This window comes from Octopus sinensis, linkage group LG7 (genome assembly GCF_006345805.1).
Source record: "Octopus sinensis linkage group LG7, ASM634580v1, whole genome shotgun sequence".
Taxonomy (NCBI): Eukaryota; Metazoa; Mollusca; class Cephalopoda; order Octopoda; family Octopodidae; genus Octopus; species Octopus sinensis.
The window spans coordinates 104,179,869-104,194,931 of NC_043003.1; the positions used below are offsets into that span (position 1 = coordinate 104,179,869).

The window sequence follows — 15,063 nt, forward strand, 5'->3', positions numbered from 1 at the left end:
GTATGTATTGAGTTCAGATTTCTAATACTAAATATGATTTATCTTCTATTTTTCTATCATTAGGGGTGGATATGAGAAGGCCAGTCAACATTTCCAGCCTGCTGATCTTGATGTCAATTTGAAGGGACGCAGCTTTATGGTCACTGGTGGCAGTAGTGGTGTAGGCAAATCTATTGTTGAGGACCTGGCTAAAAGAGGTTAGTTTTATTTTCCAACTTATTGCTTCTGTTTATATTATTAGACAGGTAAATAAGGTCACTGGAATAGATTGCCTTAAAAGCACTGAATTGGGCGAAGGACACTGGATTGGATTAAAAGCACTGGAACAAGCTAAATGAATTGGATTAGGAGAATCATTAGAGCGTTGGGCTAAATGCCTTCTGTCTCTTTATATTCTAAGTCCAACTTCTGCTGAAACCGACTTTGCCCTTTATCCCTCCAAGGTCAATAAAGTACCAGATAAAAACTGGAGTCAATGGTTTCAGCAAAACCCCTCCCTTCAAGATTGCTGGCCTTAGGTTTAAATCAGAAAGCACTTAGTTGATAGAGACCTTAATCTTTTGAGCTGTATAGTGGACCTTGCTAGTGTTGGCACCACACAAAAAGCACCCAGTACATTCTGTAAAGTAGTTGGTGTTAAGAAGTAGAAACCATGCAAAAGCAGACACTTGAGCAAAACACTTCATTTCACATTGCTCCAGTCCACACAGCTGAGTTCCAACAATAGCTGGGGATATTTACACTGCAGCTGACAAGCATCCCATTCAGTTGGGAGAATGTTCTGATCTCAGTCACTGATACACCATGCAAACCAGGTTGAACTCCAACCTTATGAGCCCCAGGAAGCATAAGTCTAAGCCTAATTCTAATTCTAATGAAGAATGATGAAACAAGTTAACAGAGAGTCCTTGATTGACAAAAGCCACAGATCTTAGTAAACTCTCTCATAGGAAAACAAAACAAATTGCTATATTAAATGTCATGGAAAATGAAATTAATCAAGATGAAATCATTAACACACTCAGGTCTATTAGCAAATTAAGATACAGTTTAGAATCACACCATCGTATTTTTAATATTAGAAGTCTATAAATGATGGTTATTATCTGACCTCTGCACAGCTTGTTTAACACTTAATATATTCTCTTAAATATTTATGCTTCTTATATACTAAATGTATAATGATTTTTAGATAAACCTTCATCTTTCTTAGGTTAGATTGATGGTGACCATCCCCTCCTCCAATTAGTTTTTAATTAATGACTGGCAAGGTTTTCATCTAATTAAAGTGTACTTCTTCATTGTTATTCTTCATCTCTTGGTTTATTAAATTTGGTACACAAACACAAACTCACACTCTCTTATACATGCACAAACTCACACAGACATGCATACACATACAAACACACACACATAAACTTCAACACAGACTCCACATATACATGCACACACACACACACACACACACACACATCATCATCATCATTGTTTTCACATCAATTTTCCATGCTGGCATAACTTAGACAAAACCTATTGAAGCAAATTTTTCTAGTTGGATGCTCTTTCTGTCACCAATCCTTACTTGCATCCAAGTATGGTAATATCTCCCCTTGGTCAGATATATTTTCACAGAAGTTTAGAAATGAATGACATTGTTTGTATGACAGTAACACTTGCTTACAACTATTTTACGATGTCAAGACAAAGAGACACCAGGATGCACGCTCTCTCTCTCTCTCTCTCCCAACACTCACATGTAAGCACATATACACATGTCCATAGGCACACATGCGCATGTAATATATATATATATATGTATATATATATATATATATATATATATATATATATATGTGTTGTTGTATTTAGGAATGGTCATTTTGCCAGTTTAGCCAATAAAAACACACACACTATATATTTGGTGTTATTCAGCATTATTTATTTTTTACATTAATCTTAATCTTATTTCGGCCAGAGTTCTTTCATCACACTCCTGTGACCTCATCAGTGGTCCTTTGCTTTCTTCTTTCTTATTTGTGTGTCTCTCCTTACTAACGGTCAGCCATTTTGTATTCCTCTTGTATGTGTCTTCATTTGGGCATGTGTATACCTCCATGTGTGTCTATGTTTAGTTAATGTGTGTGTGTGTGGGGGGGAGTGTCTGTAATATCTGTATCTCCTGTTTATACACGTTCGTGTAATTTGTTTTTGTTTATTTTTATTTTGTTCATGTGTTTACACCTACTTATTATTATTTTTTTTATTATTATTTTTATTATTATTATTATTTTTTAAAAATCGATGCTGGTGTGATTACATCCCCGTAACTTAGCGGTTTGGCAAAAGAGACCGATAGAATAAGTACTAAGCTTACAAAGAATAAGTCCTGGGGTCGATTTGCTCAACTGAAGGTGGTGCTCCAGCATGGCCACAGTCAAATGACAAACAAATAAACGAATATATATATATATATATATACTTTATTTAAAGCAGCAGAAAATTCAACAAAACATGTTACTCTGAGTTTCCGAAACTCACTACTTTAAATAAAGCATATTACTCTACCACTGGTATTTGAGTACTCTCTTTTCCACCTTGTTTCACATTTATGTGTTTACTCCGGTATATATATATATATATATATATATATATATATATATATATATATATATATATATATAGTTAATCCAAACAAGAAAACACAAAAAAAAACACAGCAACGCGAGGACGTGGAACAAATAAAGTATTATTGGACATATCATAGCACTCCGACGGTTAACAGAACAACCTGCTCATGAAACAGAAAGAAAGAGAGAGAGTTGTGGTGAAAGAGTATAGCAGGGTTCGCCACCACCCCCTGCTGGTGCCTTGTGGAGCTTTAGACGTTTTTGCTCAATAAATGCTCGCAACACCCGGTCTGCGATTTGAAACCGCAATCCTACAACCACGATTCTGCTGCCCTAACCACTGGGCCATTGCACCTCCACACACACACATATATAGCATCTTTCTGTTCCCCACTCCATTAAATCCACCCACGAGGTTGGCCTAGGGCTATAATAGAAGACACTTGGCTAAGATGTCATGCTGTGAGACTGAACTCAAAACTGGGTGGTTGAGAAGTGAACTTTTTAACCACACGACTATGCTAGTGTATGTGTGTGTCTGTCTGTCTGTTTGTCTGTCTGTCTGTCTGTCTGTCCGTCTGTCTGTCTAGAAATGATATATCAAGAGAGATAAATGCATTAAAGAGATGGTTATTTCTGGATGTTACATTATCAGCTTTTAGAAATGCACAGCCAAGTCTTGTAATTGTTACCAGAACAGTTTTAAAGAATTATATTCCACAGAAAGTTAATCTCAGTATACTCTTCCTTTTTTTTTCCTTCCCATTCTTTGGTTCTCTTGTAAAAACAAATAGCTTTGGTTTCTCCATCAAAAGATTCAAGAATTAATTTTCGTTTCCCCACTCTCTTCCTTCAGAAATCAATAACACTAATATCGTTTCATTATTTGAGAGGGAGTAGTTTATTTATCATAGCTGACTGAGTTTTCATTTTGTGGACATAGGAATTATTGATTTTATGTTGTATTTATAGAGTCAGATCAAAGTCCTGGGTTTTCATCATTATTCTACAATTTTAACTTGTTCATTCAAATATTTTTCATTTTTCTGGGTTTTTTTACAGTACCAAAAAAAAATGTTTGTAACAGAACAACTTACCATAATATAATTAAATAGATTTGAACCTGCATGTTTGCCTCTATTTTACTTTTGGCCTTTCTTACAGATATTTCTCAAAACTATTGTCTTCATTAACAGCAGCAGCAGCAGGAGGCACAATGGCCCAATGGTTAGGGCAGTGGACTCGTGGTCGGAGGATCGCGGTTTCGATTCCCAGACTGGGCGTTGTGTGTGTTTATTGAGCAAAAACTCCTAAAACTCCACGAGGCTCCAGCAGGGGTAGTGGCGACCCCTGTTGTACTCTTTCGCTCCAACTTTCTCTCACTCTTTCTTCCTGTTTCTTGTCCCCGACTTCCTACGCAACCGCTGAGCCTGGATGCACATTCATCCATCCGTCAATGCTCTCGGTGTCGGGGGTTGACCTACTTTCTCTTCCGCGAGTCTTACAAATAGCAAGGACCACGTTTCGGACTTCTCCCATCTTGCGAGCTCTGGGACAAAGACTGTTCGCTCAACAGCACCAGCAGCATTGTCATCATCATCATCATCATCATCATCAACAACATTGTCATCATTTTATTTATTTGTTTATTTGTTTCGCCAGCTAGGTTTGAACAGGAGAAGGTGAACCTGATTAGCAATTAAAGTATTGAGCTTTCAAATAGTGGGATCGAGGGTTCAAGTTCATATGAAACATTGTGTTGTCCTTGTTAGTAGAGCAATTCTGTGTTAACTCAGTTTTCACCTAATTATTTGGAATGAATGTTAGACCTTTTAGAAAATTATTTGCAAGAGTCTATCATTTTATTCAATGAAAGATACTTTGAAATTAGAACTAAGAAACGGCAGTTTCCTTTCATCTTTTATGAGTATTTGAATTTTTTATGGGTTTAACCCTTTTGCTATTATATTTCTTCTGAAGTACACTGACTTTGTTTTAATTAATTTTGAAAATATTGAAGAGTTTAATAAAATAACTTTGGTGGTACTCCAGCATGGCCACAGTCAAATGACTGAAACAAGTAGAAGAGTAGAAGAGAGCCATTATTAAGATGTTGTGTGGAACATAAATGACATGAAATTTTTATGAATTTGAAATCAGTTTTAAAACAAGAAGCTTGTATTAGAAAAGGTTTGTACTGTAGGACTAAGAGAGGTTGGTATCAAAAGGGTTAACAATCTCCAATATCATATTTTTCCATTCACATTGAACTTATATCATTTTATCTGTGATCTGCAAGACCATTATATTTTGGGAAGCTAACCACAATTCTTTAGAATACTCCACAGAATTTGTACAGCTTTATGTCAAGAGTGTGAAACTAATATTGATAACATAATTTCATAATTGCTGTAACTTAGATTGGTTTCAGCCATTATCAGCTTAGGCCATGACTAACTCAATAGCACCACCTGGAAAAGTCTTTTAATTAATTATTTTGGGACACCATGGACCACTCAAGCAGAGAGTTGTCTGAGACGTATCCAGGTGTAGTTGGTTTGTTTGGTATTTCCTGGAAGAATTTGTCCAGGTACCATTTGAAAGTTGTGGGATCTTTTTCTTCTTTAATTTTTTTCGGGATAACATTTGCAGTGAAGAAATTGTGCCACGATGTTCTTATGTGATGTAAACTCAACCTTTGTAGGGGACTTAGTCTTGGGTAAATTGTAAACATAATACCGATATCATTTGAATAATATTGGTGGAATATTTTCCACATGGTGTAAATAATGTATCGATCATGGCAGTGTTGCAGAGAATAGAGTTTCAGCTGTTTAAGTCGAGCCCAATAATCAAATCCCATCATGCCATTTATTTTTTTAATGATTGATCTTTGTGGCACTTCGATCCTCATTATGTCTTGTTTTTAGTAGGGAGACCACAATGGGCAGCAGTATTTGAGGTGGAGCCTAGTGAATGTGGAGAAGAGAAGGATGATGCTTTCATGATCCCTAGATTGAAAAGTTCTGAGTATTCGTGAGCACATTCTGCAGACAACATCAACTTTTTTGTTGATGTGCACACTCCAGCTGCTGTTGACAGTTCCACCTAAGTCTCTGATATTATCTGATGGTTCAAGTAGGTCTCCCAACAGTAGTGTATATGGTTGTTTGAGTGTTTTCTGTTTTCCAAAGTGGATGAGCTCAAATTTTTCTTCGTTGAACTGCATATTGTTTTTGTTTTTTTGTGCCCACTGGGTTTCTGCACATAGGTCCGATTGAAGCATCGTTCAATCATATGTTCCTTTAATAATTTACTGAAGCTTAGAGTCTTCTACATATATTTTAATGGTGCTATGTTAAATAGAATCTGCAATGTCATTGATATAGACAATAAAAAGAAGTGGACCCAGTGCGGCACTCTGTGGGACTCGGCTGATTACTTTTGCTGGTCTTGAGTGGATGCCATCAACCAGAATATGCCTGATCCTGTTTGTTAGGAAATATTTAATCCATTGAAGTAACTTTCCACTAACGCTACCATTGGACAGTATATTGTGGTCAACTGTCAAAAGCCTTGCTGAAACCAAGGTATATGACATTGGCATTGGAACCCTCACTTAGTGCATCTAATATGTCATCAAAGTGGTGGAGGAGCTGTGTTAAACAGTCCCTCCCTCCATGAAAGTCTTGCTGGTTGCAATTTAGAAGATGATTTTGCTCTAGAAAGGCTGTTATTCTTGATCTCAACACTCTCTCAAATATTTTGATGATATGTGAGGTGAGTGAGATTGGACGGTAATTTACTGGGAGTGATTTATCCTCTTTTTTAGATAGGAACAACTGACTGGGAGAGAAGGTTTTGAGAGATAAAACCAGCATCCAGTGATTTCTTCCAGAGATTTGCAAGAGGAGCTGCAAATTGCTGTCTGCATTCCTTCAGCACTCTAGCAGGGAACCTGTCAGGACCCACTGCTGAATCAGGTTTGATTTCTTTTATTGCTGCGAGGATGTCAGTAGCGTTGAAGGATATGTTGGAAAGGACATGCTGAACATTCAACAAAACAAAGCTGCTTGATTCAACTGAATCAGGGTCACTGAAAGCAGAGCCGTATCGACTTTGCAGAATCTCAGCCATGTCTTTGGCATCACTGTGAAGGATGCCATTTCCGTCAGTCAGTGGATTGATAGAGGAAACTGTGGTTCTATGTGTTTTTGCAAAGGAGTAAAAAATGCCTTAGGATTATTCTAGATGTTTTTAATAGCCCAGGCTTCCTCTGCAGCTATTTGGTTATTTATGAGGGTTCTCATACAGTCCTGCAGCTGTTGCTTCTTTGATTCCAAGGTTGTTAATGCTCTCAATTGTGGGTGCTGCTGATAGTGGTATTTTAGAGTATTGATTTTTTGGTTTATTCTTTTTATTCTCCTGATGAGTGCTTTTCTCTGTTTTCGAATCCTGCACCTTCTGTTATTTATGAGTCGTGCTTTAGTGGAGTTAGTGATTTATGTCAAATTTTTGGATGCTGAAGATTGAGGTTACAGAGCACTGTGTCATGATTGGATATGAAGGTTCTTTCCACTGTAATGTTATGGATAGTGTCTGCATGATTGCTTAGCACTAGATCCAAGACACTTTGGCTGTTTCTGGTTGGTTCATGGATGAGTTATAACAGGAAAAAATTATCCATAAATTTGAAAAGTAACTCCACTGCTGCTTTGTCTGAGCTTGCGGTGAAGGTTCTTGGTCTAACAATATTAGTGAAACCAATCTACAGAGAGGAGATTAAAATTGCCCGTCATCAGAATATTTCCTGGGTTACATTGCAGGAGGAAAGATTTGATCTTGTTGAGGCACTCTTGGGGATAGTGTAAGGAGCGCTTGTTGGGGTTTGTAGAGCCCAATGACAGACAGATTTTTACCCTTGTTGTGTACAGAGACTGATTTGCAGTAGCCATTGGAGAAAAGGCCCTTGGCATCTGCGCTCAAAGAATCATGGAGGAAAACAGCATTTCCACTCTTCGGCCTGCCCTATCAGCACAAATGACAGTGAAGTCTCTGATTTTCAGTTCAGCCCCTAAATGTGGGGAGGTTCCATAAATCAAACAATTCTATCTAGTCTCTGCCAAAAAGGTTCATCGTATTTTTTGATACAAAAACTTTAGCCTTCAAAGTTTTCCCATGAAATGTTACCCCACTAATCATGTTGTCCCAAAATCATAACTGTTTTCCTGAGATACCTCTTGTAATTTTCACAGATTTTTTCAATACAGGCCTTCCTATTTTTTCCATGTATCCTCATTAATTATTGTGATGTCACTACCTGTGTCCAACTGTAGTCTCGTATTCACATTATTTATTTTTATAGAGACAAATTTTCTTTTTTGTGCCTCACTTTGCATTTGTGTTGACAATATTTTTTTCTTGAATTTTTTACATTTGACCTGTTTTGGTTTCACCCAACAATGTGAATTCTTGTGTCCAATTTTCTCGCATCCAAAACATTTTAAATTCTTAAAAGGACAGTTTCTTTTGAAATGTATTTCTCCACATCCATAACATGATTGTTGTAGATTTATAATTCTTTAACATTCTTCAGCTATTATTTGTGGAGTTAGTTTTGAATCTTGTTCAATTTTGTCAATATTCAAGCCCTTATCTCTGCATCTTTACTTGCTGTTAATCCTTGTACAAAGACTAAACATTTAAACATGTCTGGGCTTAATTCGTTGAGTTTAAATTTTTCACATTCTCTATTTATGATTCCAGCATATCTGACGAAATCTTCCGTTTCTTTTTTTTTTTCAAAATCAAACACTCCCAGTGAATATAAAATAGTGAACTTCTTTCACTGAATATTTTAGATAATAGCTTAAACAAATTTTGGATGGTTTTCTTAGCAAGATGTAATTACAAAACTTTTCATGTTCTGCTGGTGATAATTTCTATAAACGAAGGCGTACCTTCTTTTCGTCCATCCAACTTTTACACTCTTCCTTGAAGATTCCTTCATACCTTCTGAAGTATGCAGAAAATGTAATCCTTTCTTCTGGATTATATGTGAATTCTTCAATTGAATTAGCAACTGCATCTGCCAAAAACAAACTTGGAGTGTTTTTTGACTGCAATAATAATTCCAACAACTGTTGATTTTTGTTGTTGTTGCTGTTTCCTATTCTTGTTGTTATTGTTGCTGCTGTTGTTGTTGTTGCTGTTTAGCAACTACCAGCTGGATAGTTGGTTAGTGCTGCTCCTCAATCACCATCTGCTTCTCTGCCATCTTCAGCCATCTCTCCCACACCTTGAGTGCCAGTCTGGGCTCCTTCGCAACCCCCATCGGGATCCGTCAGCTGACCGCAGATCGGCGGATGGATAGCTGGGCACTCCAACATCACGTGTTCTCCCGTTTCTTCACCCATTTTGCAATTGCGACAAATAGGGTCCTCAATTTTTCCAATCTTGTGCTACCAGCTTCTCAAATCCGGATGGTGGCCACTTCGCAATCTGCTAAGCGTGACTTGTTCTTGGCAAGTCAACTGTCATTCCTTGATGCGATTGAGTTTTTCTCCTCTTTCACCATAAACCTTTCACAACCGTTCATGCTGCATTGGAAGGCTTCGTATCGATCGCTTGATAGCCACCTTTGCTGCTGCATAATGCCAATCTGTCCCCTCTTGATCTTGTTCAGATCCCTCTTTCGCTTTCTCAGTTGCTGCTGCTGCTTGTTTGTTTGTTGAGGGAAGCGGTTTTCGTCCCTTTGTGGGAGAAGTCCGAAACGTGGTCCTTTGCTATTCGTAAGACTCGCAGAAGAGAAAGTGAGTCAACCCCCAACACCGAGAGCATCGATGGACGGATGAATGCGCATCCAGGCTCAGCGGTTGCGTAGGAAGTCGGGGATAAGAAACAGGAAGAAAGAGTGAGAGAAAGTTGGAGCGAGAGTACAACAGGGGTCGCCACCACCCCCTGCCGGAGCCTCGTAGAGCTTTAGGTGTTTTTGCTCAATAAACACACACAACACCCGGTCTGGAAATCGAAACCGCGATCCTCCGACCACGAGTCTGCTGCCCTAACCATTGGGCCATTGCGCCTCCACTGTTGTTGCTATTGCGCCTCCACTGTTGTTGCTACTGCGCCTCCACTGTTGTTGCTACTGCGCCTCCACTGTTGTTGCTACTGCTCTTGTTGTTGTAGTTGTCGTTGCAACTAAACCATGGAAGCTAATAGTTTTTCAATGCTAAGAACGTCCACCATGAGCTTCAGACATCTTGTTGCCACTGTTGTGTCTCGTGGGCACTGTTAATGTCCTTCTCTGAACTCACTGTATCTATGCCACTTTATAACGTGGACTTATAACAAGTTTATAACACTACAAATATAAATCAGAAACAACATGTGACAAACAATATCTCTTCTCACCGACTTCTACAACTGTCTTCACAAATCCCCAGCACACACCACACTGTCCTTCACTGACAGAGTTCATGCAGTGTATTTCAACAGAAAGAGGGTAACAAAAGGGTCAAAGTACTTATCTCTGCTAATCAGCTGAACAACAGAAAGTCAGCCTAAAAACATTGCATTCATGTTTAATTTCAGAACTGAATTAGATTCTAGCTTATCCATAGTAACTTAGATAAGGTTAAAGAAGATACACAAATTTTTAACCTTATCTAAGCAAGTTTTCATGATGACAAATACATCAGCCATATACTGGAGTGTTTGTTTATCATAGAACTGAGCATCTCCTGCTCCCAATAATTTATATAAATCCTGACAAAAGTGAAGTCTAACATTAAACCTATCAAAACAGTTTGAAGGGTTTCTTTGAATAATAAATTTGGTTTGTAATTGATCCTCAGATGACATTGGCTATTCAATCAAAGAACATGCAAACTTTCTGCAGTAAAAATGGAGTGGGGTAAAATAAGATGTAATAGAATATCTTTGGGGATTTGCAATGGAACACTAGGAAATGAGCTTTCAATGGGAACTTAGAAGGTGACACTTTTAATAATTCTAAAGAGAATTCTGATAATTAAATAGAATGTCTTTATCTCCTTTTTGGTTAGCTTGTGTGCTCGTATGGTCATGTAATGCCTATGGATGAGGACAGCTTCATAAAAAAGTGCCAATCTCTAATTGTGTAGGGAACCTGGGAAGTGATAGATCCAGGAAGACATGGGACAAAGTGCTGAGAAAGGATCTCCAGATGTTGATCCTCACTAAGATGACAAGGTACCAAGACTTCTGGTGATTTACTGTGTTTGAAAAGACATGCATATCAAGCTAAGTAAAATACCACATTGACACCACCCACTGCTGGCTCCTCCACTTACACTCACCTGCCTACCTGCACTCTTTCCATACCATCACATATCTACCATACCCCCTCTCTACCACTTCTAATTCCTCTCACCATCACTTGCTATCTCTAAACATCTTCCCCTTGCACTTTTATGGAACATCCCCCTCTAGTTCTACTAACCCCCATTATTCTCCATGGGCAGGCCCTCTCTCTCCCTCACTCCAACTGTCTCTCTATCTTTCCCTCTAACTCTCTCCCACCTTCCTCTCCCTCCTTGTCCTACTGAGGGAGGTAGCCAAGTATCTCCTCAATTGTAAAAGGGCTACCTCTGTCCCTTTATCATACTCAAATCTCTTGGTTCCACTCCTTCTCTCAGTGAGAAGTCCTTGTCTTGTGAACTCTCAAATGCTTGTGCTATGTAAAAAGCACCTGTGTTGAGGCCACTTAAAAAAGCACCCATGCTGGTGTCACTTAAAAAGTACCTGTGTTGGTACCATGCATAAAGCACCTATGCTGGTGTCATATCTAAAGCACTGGTGCTGGTGCCATGTAAGTAGCAACCAGTATACTCTGTAAAGTGGTTGGAACTAGCAAGAGCATCCAGCCATAGAAACCATACCAAAACAGAGAATTGGAGGCTGGTGCAGCTCTCCTGATTGTCAGATCCTGTCAAATAGTCTAACCCATACCAGCATGGAAAACAGACGTTAAATGATGATGGGTATAGTACTGAAACTGTGACCTCTCAATGCAGAGAAATAGCAGCTTGACCTGGAAGGACTCCCTGATCTTCAAGTCATTCACCCTGTCAAGTAACATTACTCCAGAACTCCTTTGGAAGTACCCTATTTCAGCCATTAGTATCTGCGATCATACTCTTTTGGTCATCACCCAGCATTCATGATCATGTGATTAGAATGTCACAGGGAAGAATCGTAAGATGGTTTCTTCAAGTCAAGCCAAGCAGTAGGAAATGTTGGAGTGGCCCAAGAATGAGATGGTTGAATAATATATACAGAGTCTTGGTTGGTCATGCTTGGGAATCCAACTGAAGTTCATTGGCAATTGCTTCTGATGAGACCTGCAGAGGAGGTACCTGAGGACTCTACTACCACAATTCTTCTGGGAATAGTGGGCAGAGATGGATGGATGGATGGATAATTAAATGATTTATATGACTTGATTTAGTCTAATTCTTTCTGTATGGAGGCACATGGCCTAGTGGTTAGAGCAGCAGACTCGCAGTCGAGGGATTGCAGGTTCGAATCTCAGGCTAGGCAATGTGTGTGTTTATGAACAAAAACACCTAAGCTCCACGAGGGCTCCCGCAGAAGGTAATGGCAAACATCTGCTGACTCTTTTGCCGCAACTTTCTCTCACTCTTTCCTCCTGCATCTTGCAGCTCACCTGCGATGGACCGGCATCCTGTCCAGGTGGGGAACCTATATGTCAAGGAAATTGGGAAACCAGGCATGGCTCGAGAAGGAACAAACAAAACAAAATTCTCTCTGCAATCATTTTTTAAAAGTTTAATTTGAGGAGGAGGTTGGACATGCCTAGTGCAAAAGGAGACTCTGTCAAAATGATGAAGTTAATATATATTTCTTTACTACCCACAAGGGGCTAAACACAGAGAGGACAAACAAGGACAGACAAACGGATTAAGTCGATTATATCGACCCCAGTGCATAACTGGTACTTATTTAATCGCCCCCGAAAGGATGAAAGACAAAGTTGACCCTGGCAGAATTTGAACTCAGAATATAACGACAGATGAAATACCTATTTCTTTACTACCCACAACGGGCTAAACACAGAGGGGACAAACAAGGACAGACAAACGGATTAAGTCGATTATATCGCCCGCATTGCTCAACTGGTACTTATTTAATTGACCCTGAAAGGATGAAAGACAAAGTCGACCTCGGAGGAATTTGAACTCAGAACGTAACGGCAGACGAAATATGGCTACGCATTTCACCTGGCGTGCTAACATTCCTGCCAGCTCACCGCATTTCCCAAACTGATGTAGTTAATATAATTGAGGTTTAGCTTCAATTTTTGTAGGTCAATAACTATTTTGACTGAGTGGGTATTCCAGATGGTTACAAGTCTGAAGAGGAAGGATTGGGTAAAAATATTTAGTCTAGAATTTAAGCTTTGAAACACCAGCTGTATGTTGTAACTAGCTAGAAGTGAGCAAGATATCAACAGTCACACAGGCACAAACACATATGCATACCCATGTATGCACACACACACACTCACACACACACGCATCCTGCCAACCCTCACTGGTTTATAAGCAAGACAATATTTGTCCGTGGTCTGACATATTTCACGAAAAATTGGCAATAAAGGACTATGACTGTCCTACAATGTCTAAATATCAACAGTCACACAGGCATAAACACATAAGTACACACACACACAGATACACAGCTATCTTCTTTTGGTTCTGTTTTCCAAATTGCAGGCTTTAGTCATAACAGTAGAAGACATTTGCCCAAGATACTAGGCTGTGGTTTGAACCTGAAACCACATGGCTAGCAAACTAGTTTCTTAACCTTTTCGTTAATGTATTTATTTTGAGATGCTCTGTGTTTCTTTCAATTACTTTAAATATATCAAAGAATTTAGTAAAATAACTTAGTTATCATTCTGCTAGTTTTAGGAACATAAATTGTGACTAAGGTTTGGTGGAAGATTCTAATTCAAAACTTATGGAAACAAGACATTTGTACTCAGAGCCAAAGGCGGTTTCAGCCGGGTTGGTAACAAAAGGGTTAAACACAGCCCGCAGTCTGTGGATTGAAATATATTGTAAGGAGTTAGTTTTGGTATATTCAATGGTGTTCATTTGGATGAACTCAAGTGTGAAAGGGGTTTCTAGTTTATGTACATTATACAAATCCCCAAAATATAATTTGGTGAAAATTTAATGAGATCCTTTATTAGTTTGAATAACGACATTATTGATTACAGTAATGATGTTGTTGATTGCAACAAGTTGGATCAAGTATATATTTGTGTGTGTAGAATATAAAGAAAGCCAGAAGGTATGAGATGAATATATTTATTTCACCAGTATAGGTGCAGGAGTGGCTGTGTGGTAAGTAGCTTGCTAACCAACCACATGGTTCCGGGTTCAGTCCCACTGCGTGGCACCTTGGGCAAGTGTCTTCTGCTATAGCCTCGGGCCAACCAAAGCCTTGTGAGTGGATTTGGTAGACGGAAACTGAAAGAAGCCCGTCATATATATATATATATGCGTGTGTGTCTGTGTTTGTCCCCTAGCATTGCTTGACAACCGATGCTGGTGTGTTTATGTCCCCGTTACTTAGCGGTTCGGCAAAAAGAGACCGATAGAATAAGTACTGGGCTTACAAAAGAATAAGTCCCGGGGTCGAGTTGCTCGATTAAAGGCAGTGCTGCAGCATGGCTGCAGTCAAATGACTGAAACATGTAAAAGAGTAAAGAGTTGATATCCATAAGACTGTGATTGTTTTGCAGTCAACGGAATTTATTATAGTGTAATAAATTATTTTTCATGTCTGCACTAGTGTATATGATATAAATTACACAATGCTATTGTACATTTTACAAGCTAATACAGATATAGAAGCTAATACAGATCCATAGAATATCATGGTTACACTGATTCTTCAATCATCTTCATTTAATATCTGCTATACATGATGTCAATCAAAATCAAATTCGATGACTGGCATCTGTGCTAGCAGGGTGCAAAGAGCACCATACGAACGTGATCGTTGACAGAGCGGTTAACTGGCTTCCGTGCCAGTGGCACTTAAAAGGCACCATCGAGCGTGATTGTTACTAGCGTCGCCTAACTGGCACTTGTGCCCATGCTAGTAGGGTATTAAGAGCACCATCCGAGTGTGATTGTTGCCAGAGCAGCCAATTGGCTTCCGTGCCAGTGGCACATAAAAGGGCACCATTCGAGCATGATTGTTACCAACGTCGCCTTACTGGCACCCGTGCTGGTGGCATGTGTAAAAAGATTCGAGCGAGGTCGTTGCCAGTACCGCCTGACTGGCCCCATGCCGGTGGCATGTAAAAAGCACCCACTACACTCTCGGAGTGGTTGGCATTAGGAAGGGCATCCAACTG

General features: G+C 39.1%; 1 protein-coding gene across 1 annotated transcript in view; it reads left to right on the plus strand.

Annotated features, from left to right (window-relative positions):
* LOC115214000 (dehydrogenase/reductase SDR family member 12-like) overlaps nt 1-15,063 on the plus strand; it is a 69,230-nt gene that overhangs the window by 26,776 nt on the left and 27,391 nt on the right. Inside the window, exon 2 of the mRNA XM_029783009.2 lies at nt 64-197. Coding sequence (XP_029638869.1) covers nt 64-197 — 134 coding nt within the window. The remainder of the gene's footprint in view (nt 1-63; nt 198-15,063) is intronic.